At 38.2% G+C, this 15,614-nt stretch overlaps 1 protein-coding gene across 6 annotated transcripts in view; it reads left to right on the forward strand.

The window, feature by feature from the left end:
* Positions 1-1,042: 1,042 nt before the first annotated feature.
* RIC1 (RIC1 homolog, RAB6A GEF complex partner 1) overlaps positions 1,043-15,614 on the forward strand; it is a 51,203-nt gene continuing 36,631 nt past the window's right edge. For all 6 annotated transcript variants that reach the window (XM_067315224.1, XM_067315228.1, XM_067315227.1 and 3 more), the window contains exons 1-2: positions 1,043-1,299; positions 12,387-12,494. In XM_067315224.1, the coding sequence (XP_067171325.1) occupies positions 1,159-1,299; positions 12,387-12,494 (249 nt within the window). In that variant the 5' untranslated portion in view covers positions 1,043-1,158. The remainder of the gene's footprint in view (positions 1,300-12,386; positions 12,495-15,614) is intronic.

Raw genomic sequence — 15,614 nt, forward strand, 5'->3', positions numbered from 1 at the left:
TGTAAAATGTGAGTGTGTAGCAACACAATACTCCTTTCCTAATTGATGGTGGGATGAACCGGAGAACATGACCTCTCTGAGCACTGTTTGCCTATTTGAAGCATGCTTTTTTCCTCTGTAGACATATGCTTATACTGGTGCACCAGTTCCCTTCCCCAATAGCATCCCAGCATCCCAACGTGCTCCCAAACGCCCCACTGCCCTCCACAGTGTCCCAACGCCCCAACGGCCTCCGCAACGCCCCGCCCCCACACCGCCCCAACTGCCTCCGCAACGCCCCGCCTTCACCGCCCCGCCCCCTCGCCCCGCCCCCGGCGCGCGGGGAGCGGAGGAGTGGGGCGCCTTTGTGCGCCTGCGCGCCTCTCCTCGCTCCCCCCCGCCCCCTCCAGCTCTGTCCCTCCCCGCCCCCAACCCCAGCGCGCGCATTTTCGCCCGGAACCTTGACACGAAGTCTCCTGGGGCGAGGGTGAGCGGGGGGGGGGCGGGCGTCCCGGCCGCCTCCGGACGTCACTTCCGCGCGGCCCCGCCGCCGGGGCCAATCGGCGGCCGCCGCGGCGGCCCCGCCCCGCCGCCCGCCCCGCCCCCTCGCGGGCCGCCGTCGCGCTCGGGGCTGCGGCGCTCAGACGCCGTAGCGGGCGGGGAGGAGGCGGGAGATGGCGGCGGCGGCGGCCACGACAGCCCCAGCCCCAGCCACGACCGCGGCGAGCGCGGGAGCGCCCGGCACCGCGAGGCGGTCGGAGCCGCCGCCGCAGCCGCCGCGGGCCCGCTCGCAGCAGTGACCGGCCGCCGCCCCTCAGGCCCCGGCCCCGCGGCTCGCTGCGCCCGGGCCTCGCCCCGCCCCGGGCTCTGCTCCCGCCCCTCGGCGGCGGCGCCGCTTCGCTCTGATCCCCCGCGCCGCGGCCGAGCGGCGGCTGGCGGCGACGGCTCGCCCTGCCCGCCGCGCCCGGTGAAGAGGCCGCGGCCGCCCCCCTCCCCAGCGTGGCGCAGGGCGGCGGCGCCGAGCGCAGGGTCCCGCCGCTTTGCGCGTGATTATGCTCGGCCGGCTGCGGGCCGGCGGTCAGAGCCCTTCGTCCGGCGGCCCGGGAGCGGGGAAGCGGTGGCCCTGTTGCTTCTGCCCGGCCCGCTGAGAGCCCGCGCCCCGCGGGGAGAGCCGCAGCCATGTATTTCCTCAGCGGCTGGCCCAAGAGGCTCGCGTGTCCTCTGGAGTCCCCGGAGCAACCTCTGCACATCCAGACGGATCCCCAGAGAGCCTTCTTCGCGGTATTGTCCCCATCTCAGCTGAGCATCTGGTACTGCAGAGTGAGTATCCTCCTGTTAGCCCTCAAACCCTCGCCCGCCAGCCGAAAAACCCTCCCGTCTGTAAAATGTATGTTCGTTCCTCTTTCAGAAAGCGTTGTGAAAGCTGGGGCTAAATCTGACAAAGTGCTTCAGTATTTGTGAGTCTCTCTTGCGAGCCAGACCTTTTAAGCCGAGACATTTCCTTGAGAGTATGTTGCTATCAGCAAACATGTAAAAGCAGCCTACTCGGAGTTACCACCTGTTATTACTGAAAATGAGACTTCTAAGCAACCTTTTTTTTAGTTTGACTTTAAATAGCACGCTAGTCTATTGCAAAGGGTGTTTGTACTAACCCCCGTTTTGTAAACGTGCTTTATGTATTTCATGGTCATGTGACCCATGTTTTTTGCACCCAAAATTGGGAATCTAAGGAGTCTTCCCCAAACTTAACTGCTTATGTTTGCCATTACTTTCAAGATTCAGGCTTGATTCAGGCTTTATTCAAGAGTAATTATATAACACAGAAATTCATAAACTTGTCTTGTTATGATGCCCACTTAAATGTTCTGCAGCCCTGAACATTAGAATCAGCATGGAATAAAATTGAATTTGGCAGGCTTTTGCATGGAAGTTGCAGCTCTAGCAGCACTGAGTTCAAGAGTATGCATGTAACATTAAATACCTTGCTTGAAATGGAAATTTAACCTTCTCCCTTTGAGTTAGTTTGGTAACAAAAAGTGTCATTTGTCAGTTTGTTTAGACACGGTCTTATGGAGCAGCTGTGATATTGGCTTTAGATTTTGATGACGGATCTTTTTAAGTACTACCTAAATTAGACCCTACATCTGTGTATAAATATCTCTGTCCCCATCTAATTTATAGAATTCATCTCAGATTACAGGCAAAAACCAAAAATCTAATCTAATCAGTCTAATTTTAGAAAGTTGATATTCAAAGGTATCAAGTGACAGTCAGAGCCATAAAATCTTGTCTTAAGTTATATTGAGATTTCATCACCTTACCTTGTTGTGTTGTGCTGCGCTCAGCGTGGCTGTTCATTAGTTTCTGGGTGGGGTGCTGTTGCTGTTTTTTAACCTGTACAAATATCTAATTAAGGCCCATTAGTCCAGTTGCTATGCTGTGTGAACATCATCATGTGGCCTTTGGTCTCTTAGATTCATGATACATAGTGTAGACATACTCTTCTAGCTTTTGCCAGTTAAATTATAGCTGTAGTCAGCCAACAGAGCCTAATTAAAGGTAAATATGTAAAAGAGGACAGACTTATAGAATACTTCTCAAGATGTGTTGTCTAGAATGCAATTTCTTTTATGGTCCATCACTGAGGATTAGATACGTTAACTTTCAGGTTTGGGCTTGTTTTCAAATTTTAACTGTTGTATAATTGGCTAGAGGCAAAGCCTAAGCAGAATATTCACTTGATGCAGAAGTCTGAGCAAACTTACAGACCATTTAAAACTTTTTTACTATATTTTAATTCCAGTTTGTAATGGGTGCTTTGGAGTAAAATACTGACTTTGCCAGGTCTGATCAGTAGTTGACCTTAAACTAAAAAGTATGTTACAGTCTCTTGCCCTCTGCAGACAGTCAGCCTTAGCAAAACCAGGCAAGACAAAGGTTAAGATCGTCTTTTCTAAGAGACTCCTTTGTTATTTGTATCTATATAGAAGAAAAAAAAAGTCATTCTTTTATTGAAGATAGAGCTTAAAATCATGTGTTGGATTTTTGTGAAAGAAACTAACATTTTTGCATTCTGTAATAAGTTTCTGGTTGTCAGAAGTATCTTCTTTGGAGCAAAACTAAATTCTAGTTGGGTTTAATTCAATTTCCTGAAGTAAAAAAGCCTTCGGGCTAATGTCGTTGTTAAGGCTTATTACTATCTGAACTATATATGAAAAGTTCCACGTCAGAATGAGATGAGGAGTCTGGTGAGATTCTGAGTTTCGTATTACCTATTTCAAGCACAGGGGCCATTGAAATATTTTCAGGCTTGCAAACTTACATTTATTATCGTGTATTTTTCATGTAAAATGGTAATGTCTAAAGCTCTTTTAAATCTACTGTGTGCTTAAGAACTAGTATTAGGAAAATTTATCTTAAAGTGTGAATTGCTTTTTCAGTTTGGAAAATTAAAGATTAGAAGCGGGTAAATGATGTGGGTAAAAACAGGTGGAACTCGGTTAATGTTTTTGAGGCAAAAATGCATAGACTATTTTACATGTTATTTTGTAGGGAGAGATTGGATGTGTATACGAAGATTGTTGGTGATTCTTATTACTGTAATGAAACAATAGTAGGTAAAATCAAGGCAGTATTTTTTTTGTATTTTGAAAATTAGGAATGTGGGACACAATACTCGCCTGTACGGCCAATCTTTAAGATCTTATTTCTTACAGTTTTATAATTAAATAGTTCTAATCTGTTGTGGGATCTTGATTCTTAAATGTTTCTATTGTTAGAGTACTGAAATTTGGAAAGGGAGGACAACTTAATGGTTGTAATCTTTGGTTACCAAAGAAGCCTTGAACTCCTACAGTTAACTTGGAAATCAGAATGTTGCTGAAAATTGGCTAAACAAGCAATGTATTTCCTGCCCTTCCCCCCCTTCCCAAGAAGTTGCAGTTGTACAAAGATGCCATTTTATTGCATGAGACATAGTCAGTGGTTATCTGCTGTTTTTAAAATATGTTTGTTGGCTTTCACTTGCTGAAAGAAAGCTTAACCTTATTTTTACCTCTCCATGGGTTTTAGCCTTCTTTGATGCAACCTAGACTTCTCATTTGCTTCTATAAGGAAATGATTGCAAAACCCCTGGATATAACAAAGTAGATTGCTTATCTTGCTGTATAAGTTGGTCTTGGGGGAAAAAAAAATCTGCTTTGTGGTTTTTAATGATATTGTCGCGAAACTGAAGATGGCTTCTTTGACAGAGTGTTGTTATTCTAAAAAATCCTCCAAGTTTAATTTTGAAGTTTCTTTCTGAGGCTGCAGTTCTGTTTTTGTGCATTGTCAGTGATATATCCAATTTGAGGGGTTTTTGCCTACTTACCTCCGTTATGCTTTTACAGGTACTGCTGTTTGTTATGCCAGCTTATTTTTTGCATGGCTGTGCTCTAAACTGAATTTGTAAAATGATCTTTTTTTAAAGAGGAAAACTTTCCTTTTTTTTTTTTCCCCCCCAAACTGGGTTGCTTCACAGATCTGTTTCATAAAGTAACAATGCAAGCAGTTAAATTGGCATAACTTGGGTCAAAAGAAATAAAAATGTCTTAAAATGGACCTGCTTCTGACAGAAGAATGAGGAGGAATTACAGCCTAACAGTAGGATGTGATAAATGGTGGTATTTGAGGTTCTTTGATATCATAAAATAGAACTCATATATTACAGATTCAGTGGGAAAATGATCTTTAATAGTATTTCATTAATGTGACAGGTTGAGAAGCCTGATTTATTGATGTTTGTTGGCTTGTTTCTGGTATTGGAACTTTTGCTCACTTTGCCTGCTTTCTGTACGTAGTATAAATGAACTAAAATAATGCTGATGTTTTTCACTGTCTTATTGAGTAAGATGACATGCCGATTTTGCTGCATAGATAGCTGTTTCCTGAGAGAGACTAAGAATGGTCTCCTAAGGCAAATTTCAGAGAGTCTTATCATCTAAAATCTAAAATCTTAAGTGAAATGTCTTGGAAGGATGAACAGAATCAACAGATGTTTAAGACTGTAACAAGTAGGAGACAGGGCATACTTCCTTTGTGTGATGTTCTCTGTTTTGCCACTTTCCCAGTTTGACAGTCACATAAAACAAGGGAGAAACACTTTTAAAATAGTGTTTGAGGAACCAGAAAATATGCAGTGGTGGTTGAGTAGCTAAAACCAAATGTAACTGAGCTTTTTGAAACTCACTAGTTTACAAGTTGAAGTCATAATTTTCTTTATGTAACTCCCTATAGAGCAGTTCAAGCTGTGTAAGGATTTGAAATCTGATGATTGAGATGTCCTGTAATATCTTCTGTACAGATAGTTGAGGATGTGGTGCCCTTGTGGACCAACTGAACTAAGTTATTAGCTTTCTTGAAAGAAAGGTTACACTGTGTTTCAGTCTTCCTTGCTGTTTTCTGATATTTTTAAAGTGTTTCTTTTGCAGTGTTTTAGGAGAAATTTTCATTTAAATACCTCGGAAGCTTCCTTGACATTAAGAGCTAATGAAACCTGTCATAGACAGCTATAGAGAGCTTGTAAATATTTTTAATCTGCTTCTGTTAGGTACTTGGATTTTTGAAATGAGAAATTTCAATTCACGAGAGAAATTTTCTGAAATGTTAAAATGAAGTAATAACGTTTACTAGATGGACTAGGGATCTTAAGGTGAGGTTTCCTGAGGCAGCTGTGCAGTCTGAAGTGTTGTCGTCTTTCTTGCTCCCAGCTATACTTTTGTGACTCTTGTGGACTAGTGTTGGCTTTTATCTTGATTCCATGGTTGTTCAGCGTGCTAAACAGATAGAAAACTGTTTGCTTTTTTCCTGCCAGGGTAGGAGACTGTACTCATCAGGGGATCAGAGGAGCGTTGTAGTTGGCTAACTGAAAGCAATTACTCCTTTGACAGCAGTAACTTTTAATGCCATTAAATTGGTTTGGTTATTTCATGAAACGTGAGCTTAAGATATTTTAGGGAGTTCTAGATAATTACCCACAGGATTTGGTAAGCTGAGGGAAGATGTATGTAGCTGAGGAAGGTGGTGTGATAAATCAGTGGAGTTCCCCTGGAGATCTTGAAGACTAAAGTAGGTGGAACAAGAATAGTGTCTGATGATGCAGTTGTATATATAAATATAGTTCAGCATTTCCTTTCTTTAATCTTAACAGACTGTGGCGGTGTCAGGAATATGTATTGTCCTTGAATATTTAACGAAAGCTCCTGGAGGTTGTTAGAGTATCTGGTATGACTCTGCTGGTCAAATCCAGTTTTGTAAGCTCTCTGGAGCTCAGAGTAGCTTGGCCCAACCACTTATTTTGAGGAAAATTTCTTAATAACCTAAGTGTTTACCAGCTTATGATTTATATCTAGCCATTGTTTTTAAGCTTTCCTGGTTTTTTTTGACAATCTGATATTGAATCAGGCCAGACAAATGAACTTTAACTTTATGGGAAAGCATGTGTGTCAGAATCCCAGACTACAGAATAATTTGTATTTATTCTGTATGCTGAGCTAGTTTGTATACAGACAAGTCTCATAACTCTCTTTTCATGTGCATTCAGTGTGATGCAGGTAGCATCAATGCAAGTTACCATGTCTTACCTCCTATCACTGTGTTTTTTCCTTAGTTGTTTAACCCCTGAGATGATAATGAGGAATTTCTTACTGATACCCAACAGATGTTGATCTGAGAAGACTTTCTTTTTATATGAGCTACACAAAGACTCTGGGCCTGATGTGACCCAATGACCTACAGATAATTATAATCTTAATTTCCTACTTGAGCTTTACCTTTGTCATTGCCTCTGTTGTTTGTGTTAAATCTTAATAATCAGTTATTAAATAGATAATACTTCAAAAAGCAGTAGCAATTTTGCTGTTTCTTCTATTGTAATTATATACTTGTAGTTACATAGTTAAGGAAATAAGAGAAATACCCATTAGACTGATGGGATCATCATGTGAAATGTAAAGTTGTCATGTTAATATTTGGTGGGCCTTAAAAGTTTTTTCAGTTTCTCCTGTGCGAATACCAAATAAATGACCCTTGAAAGACATTAATTGCATTAAGAGAAAAGGATTCTCAGTTGTGAATTTTAACAGTCCAATCTGTTGCACATAAAGTTATTTGCCAATTTGTTTATGGTTAGAGATTCTACTCTCTATCACATAGAATTCTGTTTATTTCAAATTTAAGCACTTGTATAATCTCATTGCTGGTAATTTGTGAGACTGAGGGGCAGCAAAGCTCTGCAGTATGTTTCCTGTCTTATTTGCAACATTTTTGAACAGTAGGTTAACTGAAAAATTTCAGCTGGGAGAGACTGTGATTCCCATGTACTAGATGATTCTGATACACTGAATTTTTTGAACTCTTTCACAGTAGTTTACATGAAACATGGTCTGTCCTGACATTTTTCGTATGCTGCGTCTGTAGTGTTTGTTGAACAACTGCTCTGTTGATACTAAACTATTTGCTGGTTTTTAGACTGAATTCAAGGAATAACATTCTTAAACCCTAGTTTTAGGAATTTTTACCTCCATACTATGTCTGTCTTACTGGCAAAATGACTTTTGTCGTCTGTGTTTACCTACCTTTTTTTTTTTTTCCCCCTGATCCTTAGTAATAAATTTTTCTCTTCCTTATGCATGCATGCTTTTCTTAGTTTCCTTCATCCAAACTTTCCAGTCTTTTACTGTATAAACCTACAAAGCTTCAGCCTTAAAAGTTTAGCACAGACCACCTAATGATAACTAAAATAAAGTGCAGTGTCACCAATCTTGTTTGTGATGACCTTTTTGTTCTGGTTTCTCCATGCCTTGTCTTTGACACTTAGATTGTAAGCTCATCAGGGCAGCGAGTGTTTGGTTTTGTGTTGAAGCATTTGTCATATAAAGCTGAACAGAAAGTCATTGCATTTGGTTTTTTTTGAAACAAACTGCCTTCTGGTTCTGGATGAGGTTAAGTGTTGATGCCTAAAATAGTGAATTGTTAAGGGATGAGAATATCAGGATTTTGACAGATATCTATGGCCCTGCAACTTCCTGTATTGATGTTCCATTAAAAAAAACCCTTTGTAATACCATATTGTCAGCTGCTAATACTGTTGTGTACTTTCAGCCAATGTACTATATTAAGAATCTTCTTCCTGGAGATAACAGCTGGGAAAAGACTGCTAGTCTTCCAGATGTTCAGTGTTTGACAGCCATAATTAAATGCAAAAAACTCTTTGGAAAGTAAATTAGTTGTAGTGAATTGGTGGCATTAAGGATGAGAATCTTTTAAGAAAGAAAAAGAAGTATTAAGACTGGTGCAATTTACTTGCATTGGAAATTCAAGTAATTTTGGTTTCTTATTTAAAATGAAGAAGAACATGGAAAAAAACATATAGCTCAGGTCAGAACATGGTGTCTACATATAGCTAAGCAAAGCATTCAGACTTCTGGATGTTCTTTGGGGAAATAATTGGATTCTGTGCAACTCATTTGGTATTTTAAGTATATGTGTAACTTTTTTGCAGTACGTACTTAAGAATTTGAGCATGACTTGATGTATCAGCTGCTTGACATATCCTTGCATAAATTCTAAGAATGTTATGGTTTTACTACTCATATTTAGTATAGAACTACTTCTTTGTATTGTATAAAAAATGAATGCTGTTGCCTTACAGGAACATCTAAAGACCGGAGAGAGACTGTTACTTCCTATTTTTGCTCTGTATTAATTTTCTTAACTTTATTTGTGTAGGTTATCAAGTTTAAAAAATCAGTTCTACCATTTTCACTAGCAAGCTGAATATATGTATATATATGTGTGTGTATAAATATACATTTTATGTACAATTATAACACAATATTATATATTATATAATATTATACATTAATAAAATATTATAGTTATACCTAATATAATTTATACCCACATATATGTGTAAAAATCTCACTAGTTAAAATAATAGTAATTCATCTCAGTATGATCCCAAATTTCAAACATTTACTATTACTGTAATTGAGTGACTTAAGGTGAACCTTCTGGCTTTGAAAGTCCAAGCTACAGTCGGTCAAGGCAGAGAATATATCTAACAGGAAAAAAAAAAGTTAGTTTTGACAGCCATTGTTGCTATCACCCAAATAACCACTCCTCTTGAATAGCTGACGGGGTTCATTACTCATTTTTGGGGTGGCCATAAATGGCAGTGTTCCTCTCTTGCACTTTCTCTTTCTGGATTCAGGTGAACTGAAATTTTTTTAGGGTTCTTTCATTTTTACTTGCTCTCTTACTTTTAATGTCTGAAGGTGTAGATGCTGTTAGGTGTCTACTTCTCAAAATGTGTCCAGTAGTTTTCCATTTTATTTCCAGACCTGTTTAACTTATTTATTAAATCTACTATGTGCACAGTTTGCCATTAACCTGCAGCAGTCAAACCACAGAATCCAAGTTAAGGAAAACTCAGTTTTTCCCAATTGTACGTTCTCCCAGACAGAAACAGTGACTTTACCTCTCTCTCTGTACCTTGAAATTTATTAATATATCATTTTCTTTTAAGCCCTTTAAACATCTCAGTTAAATCAGGCATTTACTTCTATTTGGCTACTCCTGCTATTTAAAGACTGCCTGTTCAGAGCAACATTCACGTCTTAGTTTAGGATTTAAACGTCTATTCAATGTGCACATGAATCAAGCGTGGGTAGAATGCTTGTGTTTGGAAATGGTAATATCACTTCTACTGAAATGGTAATATCACTTCTGAAATGGTGATACAACTTCTACTTTGCTGAAATAATTCAGATGTAGGGTTTGAATATCTTGATAAATCTCTTCATGAAAACTACTTGATAGAGTTCAGTTCGTTTTGAGGCTGTCCGTGTTGCTTGTGGATACTGCTTAAAGTAATTGGGAAAGATGATGTATCCCATCAGGTAAAGTTAAGTTAAATAATTACAAAATTCCAAATGAATATGACAATGCTTGTTCTAATGTTGATGCAGAGCTATGGCAACAGAGCTGCATCTTCAAGTATTTCTTGGCTGAAAATCCAAAAGAATTCTTACTGTACAGCCTTACAGCAACTAATAACAAAATGAAAATGAATTTTAACATAGGTTGTTGAATTAGATGTCTTTACATATGAAGCTAGCCAGCTACTGTTTTATAAATAATGCAGTTCTTCTGTTTCAGCCTTGGTCATCCAGAATATATTTGCACTCAGCCATCTCCTGTGAATGTTGTCATAATCTGACATCAATAAAAAAGATATATTTTATACTAGAAAGGCATTGTTGAGAAGAAGCATAAAGATTGGGAGTGAGAGCACTGTGGAAAGGGCTCTTGTGAGAAAGGAAGGAGAAGTAGTTGAATGGTAGTAAAAAAGGGAAGGAAATCTAGTGTATTCATGGGAACAAGAAGTTGTATCCTATTTCTCTTTTCAATATTATTAACTAGAGCACTGGAGACCTTGTTTACTTTTGGGGGATGACATCATTACATACTTTCTAAGATTCTTTCCCTTTTTCTCTTTTTTGCATTTTTATTATTCTGTGAGCATCCATCCCCCTGTTCTACTCATAAATGAGTGTCAGCTTCTGTTATGCCTGACCTTATATGCCTTACTTGGAGGCCAAATTGTTATATCAAAATGCTAGATTTTCTCTGCAGCAGATTGTGAAATGCCAGATCTACTTTTCTTCTATTTTGGTAAGCTATTGCTAACTTTAAGTCACAATTTGAGGGAGAGAGTTACATATTAGTTGCACAGAAAGTCTTCAGTTATTTCTTCCTTAAAAACTGGAGATGTTTATTTTTGTTCTATAAATGAATCTCTCTATATATCTTCTTAACAACTCTGGTTTTATTTGATAGATCAATTCCTATGTTTCTGGAATCACCAGTTTCTTCAAAAGCTGTTACTCTACCATTAAATCTTAACTGAAAGCTGATTTTAAGCATTGCAGAAAGGAGGGTCAATGTTTTGACTTATTTGAGAAAGAGAGTAAGCATGTTTCAGTTATGCCTAACTAGATTTGTGTTATAATTTTCAATTGCTGCATGAAGAAGCGTGAATAGGAAAAGCCATATGGAGTTCATGAAGCCGATGTGGGAAGTTGTTTTTTACAACAGAAACAAATGTAAAGATTTAAGGAAAATTCTATGTAATAGAACCTAAATACCTGTTGTTTCTGTACTGGCTGTGAGCTAATTATCTAAAACTAACTAGAAAAAAGTACTGTACTAATTGGGCCCTCCTTTTGCTAAAAATAGGCATTTAACAGCTTGTTTCACTTGGGACAAGTAATGAAAACTATGCCAATATATCCTCCTGTTTACAGAAGGAGTGCAGTTGTACACGTCTTAGCACTGTTATACATCTTAGATGACTTTTCACGATACATAGCTTTAGATGTAAAATGCTTGACTTTATTAGAGCTTGACTTGTTTAATTTTGTTGAATCCTGAGGAGATACGGTTGTCATCTAACTGGTATACATGTTTCTTCCCTCTTTCCCATCCTGCAAAAGGATAGAGGGTGGCAGAGGTGAGGATACATATCTAAGCTGAAAGTTGTTACAGGTTCAAGAGCAAGTGAGTACAAACTAGTCTCAAATATACTTAGGAAGGAAATTAGAAGGATGTTCCTGGAGCAGTGAAGGGTAGCGTTCTGTTAGGGTTTCTCTATTGCATCTCTCAACTACCTTCACAAAAGGGAATAAACAACTTGGTGGTTACGATAGCACTGTCTGGGCTTTGTGACCCAAAAGCTGTCATCCTTTCCCAGAAGGAAAGGTGCTAGTGAGGGCATCTCATAAGATCATATGCAAAGTCTTTTCATCAAACCATATATGTGGCTTTGCTGAATAATTTCTGGCAATCTTTTTTTTTTTTTTTTTTTTTTTGGAGATACAAAGTAGATTTCCTGATTTTTCACTTTCTGTGATGGCCCATACATTTAGTAGGAACAAGTAAATAGAATATACCAAATCCTCAGTGTAGAGTATTTCATCCTGCTTGATTTGACACTATTTTTTATTATAAAAGCCTGTTTGAAATGCCTTTTCTTCATCTCAAGTTTCAGTCACCCTGTTTCTAACTTAAAACTACTTGTACACTCTGTGATGACTCCTTACTGAAAGAATGAAGTATTTTATTTCTCTGTCTTGAGTTTAAGAGTGAGATTAGGACTGACAGTGCCACAGGTATGCTGCATAATCTCTCTTTAAAAGCATTGTGTGTAATCCATTGTCAAGTATACACTAATAATTTCTTGAAACTGTGTTTTTTAATGGAAAAGTGTTGTTATTGAAGAAGTGTGATTGCTTAGACTTGTATCACAAGATAACAAAAATCCCTTTCCTTCTAGACATAACATATCATTGTTGTTGTCTTTTCTCCAGCCCAGTGTATTAATTGTAAGCTACAAGGAACATTCAAAATCAGCTTCTCAGTTTGGACCTTATAAACAAGCAGAATGGCGGCCTGACAGCACCATGATAGCTGTTTCAGTAAGTAGGATTTTTTTTATTATTTATACTGTGATTAAACTATTGTAAAGAAAATTTTGTGTTACAAGTTTCCATGCAGAGACCTGCAGGCTGTATATACGCATATGTGTATATGTATATACGCATATGTGTATATGTATGTATAATTGATACATATCTCATGCACATATATAATAGTACCCATTTTTTTTAGGATGACTAAATGAAAATTGCTTAAGAAAGCTTTAATTTTTCCCCGAAGAATTGCAGTTCTTTGTTTTAAAACAATGTTCAGATGCGCTGGCTTGGGTTGACCCAGCCGTCTCATTACTTTAGAAACCTGGTCCTGAAGAATACGTACAATCCTTTCTGTAGGGAATTTAAAGACAAGGCATGTGAATGAAAGAAATAGTTGAGGTGGAATTAGGTAACATAAGCATATTTAGTCTGACAAATTGTAAGGGTTTACAGGTCTTCCAAAAAGGTGAATCTAAAGAGGATGAAACTTCGGCTTTATTAAGGTGTGAGAGTGGTATGTAGTGTTGATTTTTAAAAGCAAAACAAACAAAAAAAAAAAAACAGTGAGGCCCTGAGAACATAGAAGCAAAGGTCGTGGTCAGTGTCATAGGTGATACATAGACCCTTACTTCTGTTAAGGGTCTGAAAGGAGTAGATGAAATCTTGTTTTACGTATGAGAAAAAAATTTTTGGGATGATGGTCAATGGCTAGTGCTGCACTTAACAGCAGCGAAGTGAACGATTTTAGCATCAGCATTTGAAAAGTAAATCGGCAGAGCAAGATTCCCACAGCAAAGGAGTCAGAATGTGGAATGATGCCCTTGGTGACTGTTGGTATGTTCAAGATTAATCTTGATTTATTTAACTTGGGTATATTCCTTTTAAAGATATAGCTTAGGTATAGCTTTTTAAATCAAGGCTGTTATATGTAAGGTTTTCTTGTGAGAAGGTGCAGAAGAGAAGAATGAAATCATTAAAATTCCTCATCAAAGGTTGGCTATGTGGAATTACAAATTGGATAATAACTGCTGTATTTGTTGGTACAGTGACTTCATCTCCTAATATAAACAATCTTTTGTACTTGAAATGATGCCTGTAGTGCCTTGTATGGTGCCTTTTAACCACACAGACATTGTTATTTTAGTTGAAAATACCTCAGATGATTTATGGAAGAGTTCCTATCTCTATCATTGTCTTCATGACTCTATGTAAATCAACTAAACTTCCTGTGCTCCAGTTTTCTTGTGTGTAATCCTGAAATAGACTTCACTGAGTAGTTGGTTTATAATGTTTAAAACACCTAAAAGGATCTGATGAAACCAATCCTGTTAATGTCAGATTATATCTTCAGAAGATAAATGCTGATACTTACCAGCAAAGGCAAAAAGGAGACTATTGTAAGTCTTATCACAAATAACCAGAGAATTCTGTTTTATAACGTGGCATATAATCACAAGTAAATTGTCTAAAGTAGTTCAGAAGAGATTGTTTGTTGTATTGAATTAATTTGTATATTATGTTATCTCTGTGATGTTAGGATCCATTTGCTCAAGTGACCTTATGTTTCAGCTGAGAGTCAGACTAGCTTTAGTTAGCTTAGTGTTATTTAGCTTAGTGTTCTTTATGGCAGATGATGTAATCTAAATGTCCATATCTTAAACTCTGAGTTTGTAAACTTAAGTTTCACAAACTAAAATTCAGAATGGTCAAGCAGTTGTCAAAGAACTGAATTTCATGAGGTTACTAGTATTCTTCATGTTTCTCATGCTTATCTAGCATCTCCTATGTGTAATTATGTATTCAAACATGTTATGTTTGCTTGAACAGCACCTTTCTTTAGTTTTTGCAAGATTTTTTTAATAAACTTTTGGAATATGTCTCAAATTTAGTTTGAATTAGATACTGAGTCCTACCAAAGGACCAGATTTTACAATACTGGTATTTTTGTTACAGAGAGAAAGGCAGCTTTGGGGGTTTAGTGAGGAAGATGGTCCTAGGTGATGCTTTTATCCCCAAATAAAAGATGTAGTGAAGTTTTTTTCCTAGAGAATAAACATGTTTTCCCTTTTTTGTGACTTGGATCTGTGAACTTGTGAACTGGATTGAGGTGCTTCAGTGTAGAAAAGTATATAAGAGATCTGAGTCCTTGCCCTGCTGCAGTCTTCTAATAGTCTACTCTTCTGCATACATTCCCTTAGCTAAATTGGAGCATTATTAAACATCATAGCATATGAGAAACTATTTAGTGAAATTTGTTCTGAGGCAATTGATGGTTATACTTTGATCTGTAAGAAGATGCCATCTTGATGACAGTCTGAGATGAGAATGATCAGGGAACAGATGACAGTGATGGTAACTTTAGTGAATTTCTTTGTAAGACATACATTTCTAAAGCGATGTAGAAACCTAACTGAATGAATATGATCAGTTTACAGCAAGTGTATGGTAGAATGCTTTTACAATTCAAATGACTATTCATGGAATTTGAGGCTCTGCTCAGAAATGAACCTGTGACAATAGCAACTGCTACTTTGGATAGAGTTCAGGAAGGCCTTTTGTATCTTAATATCAGTATAAAGATACTTCACAGTATTGTTTTACTTCTCCTTCCAGTATAAGATAACTTACGGGTTAAATATTTAAATATTTAAATATTTAATTTAAATATTTAATGATGTAATGGAAAATACCTGTAAAGGTGTTAGAAATGAGTATGTTTCTTTATTACGTAATACCTGAACATTATTTTACTGCATAGGGAAAAGCTTCCACTTATTTTCAGTCTGTCTCAAGATCAACCCTATGGTACCTATCTTATTCTTGCACAAGAAAGATACTTGCTTTGAAGGGGAATTGTGTTTTCTTAAGTACATGCCTGAACCTTGTTTGAAGCCGAAACACTAAATTTCTTTCATTTTAAAGCAAAATGTTTGAGTGGAAAAAAAATGCCCCCCTCCAAACTGCTAAAATAACCCAACAAGAGTGTTTCCCTTTCCTTTATTGGAAGAAAGGGAAACCAACCCTACAAAGCAACTTGAAACCATTCATTTCACTGGTGCTTGTCTTCATAGTGCTTTGAGTGCATGCCCAGCCCCTATTAAAATGACTGGACAGAAACACTGT

This window comes from Apteryx mantelli, chromosome Z (genome assembly GCF_036417845.1).
Source record: "Apteryx mantelli isolate bAptMan1 chromosome Z, bAptMan1.hap1, whole genome shotgun sequence".
In the NCBI taxonomy this organism is placed as follows: domain Eukaryota; kingdom Metazoa; phylum Chordata; class Aves; order Apterygiformes; family Apterygidae; genus Apteryx; species Apteryx mantelli.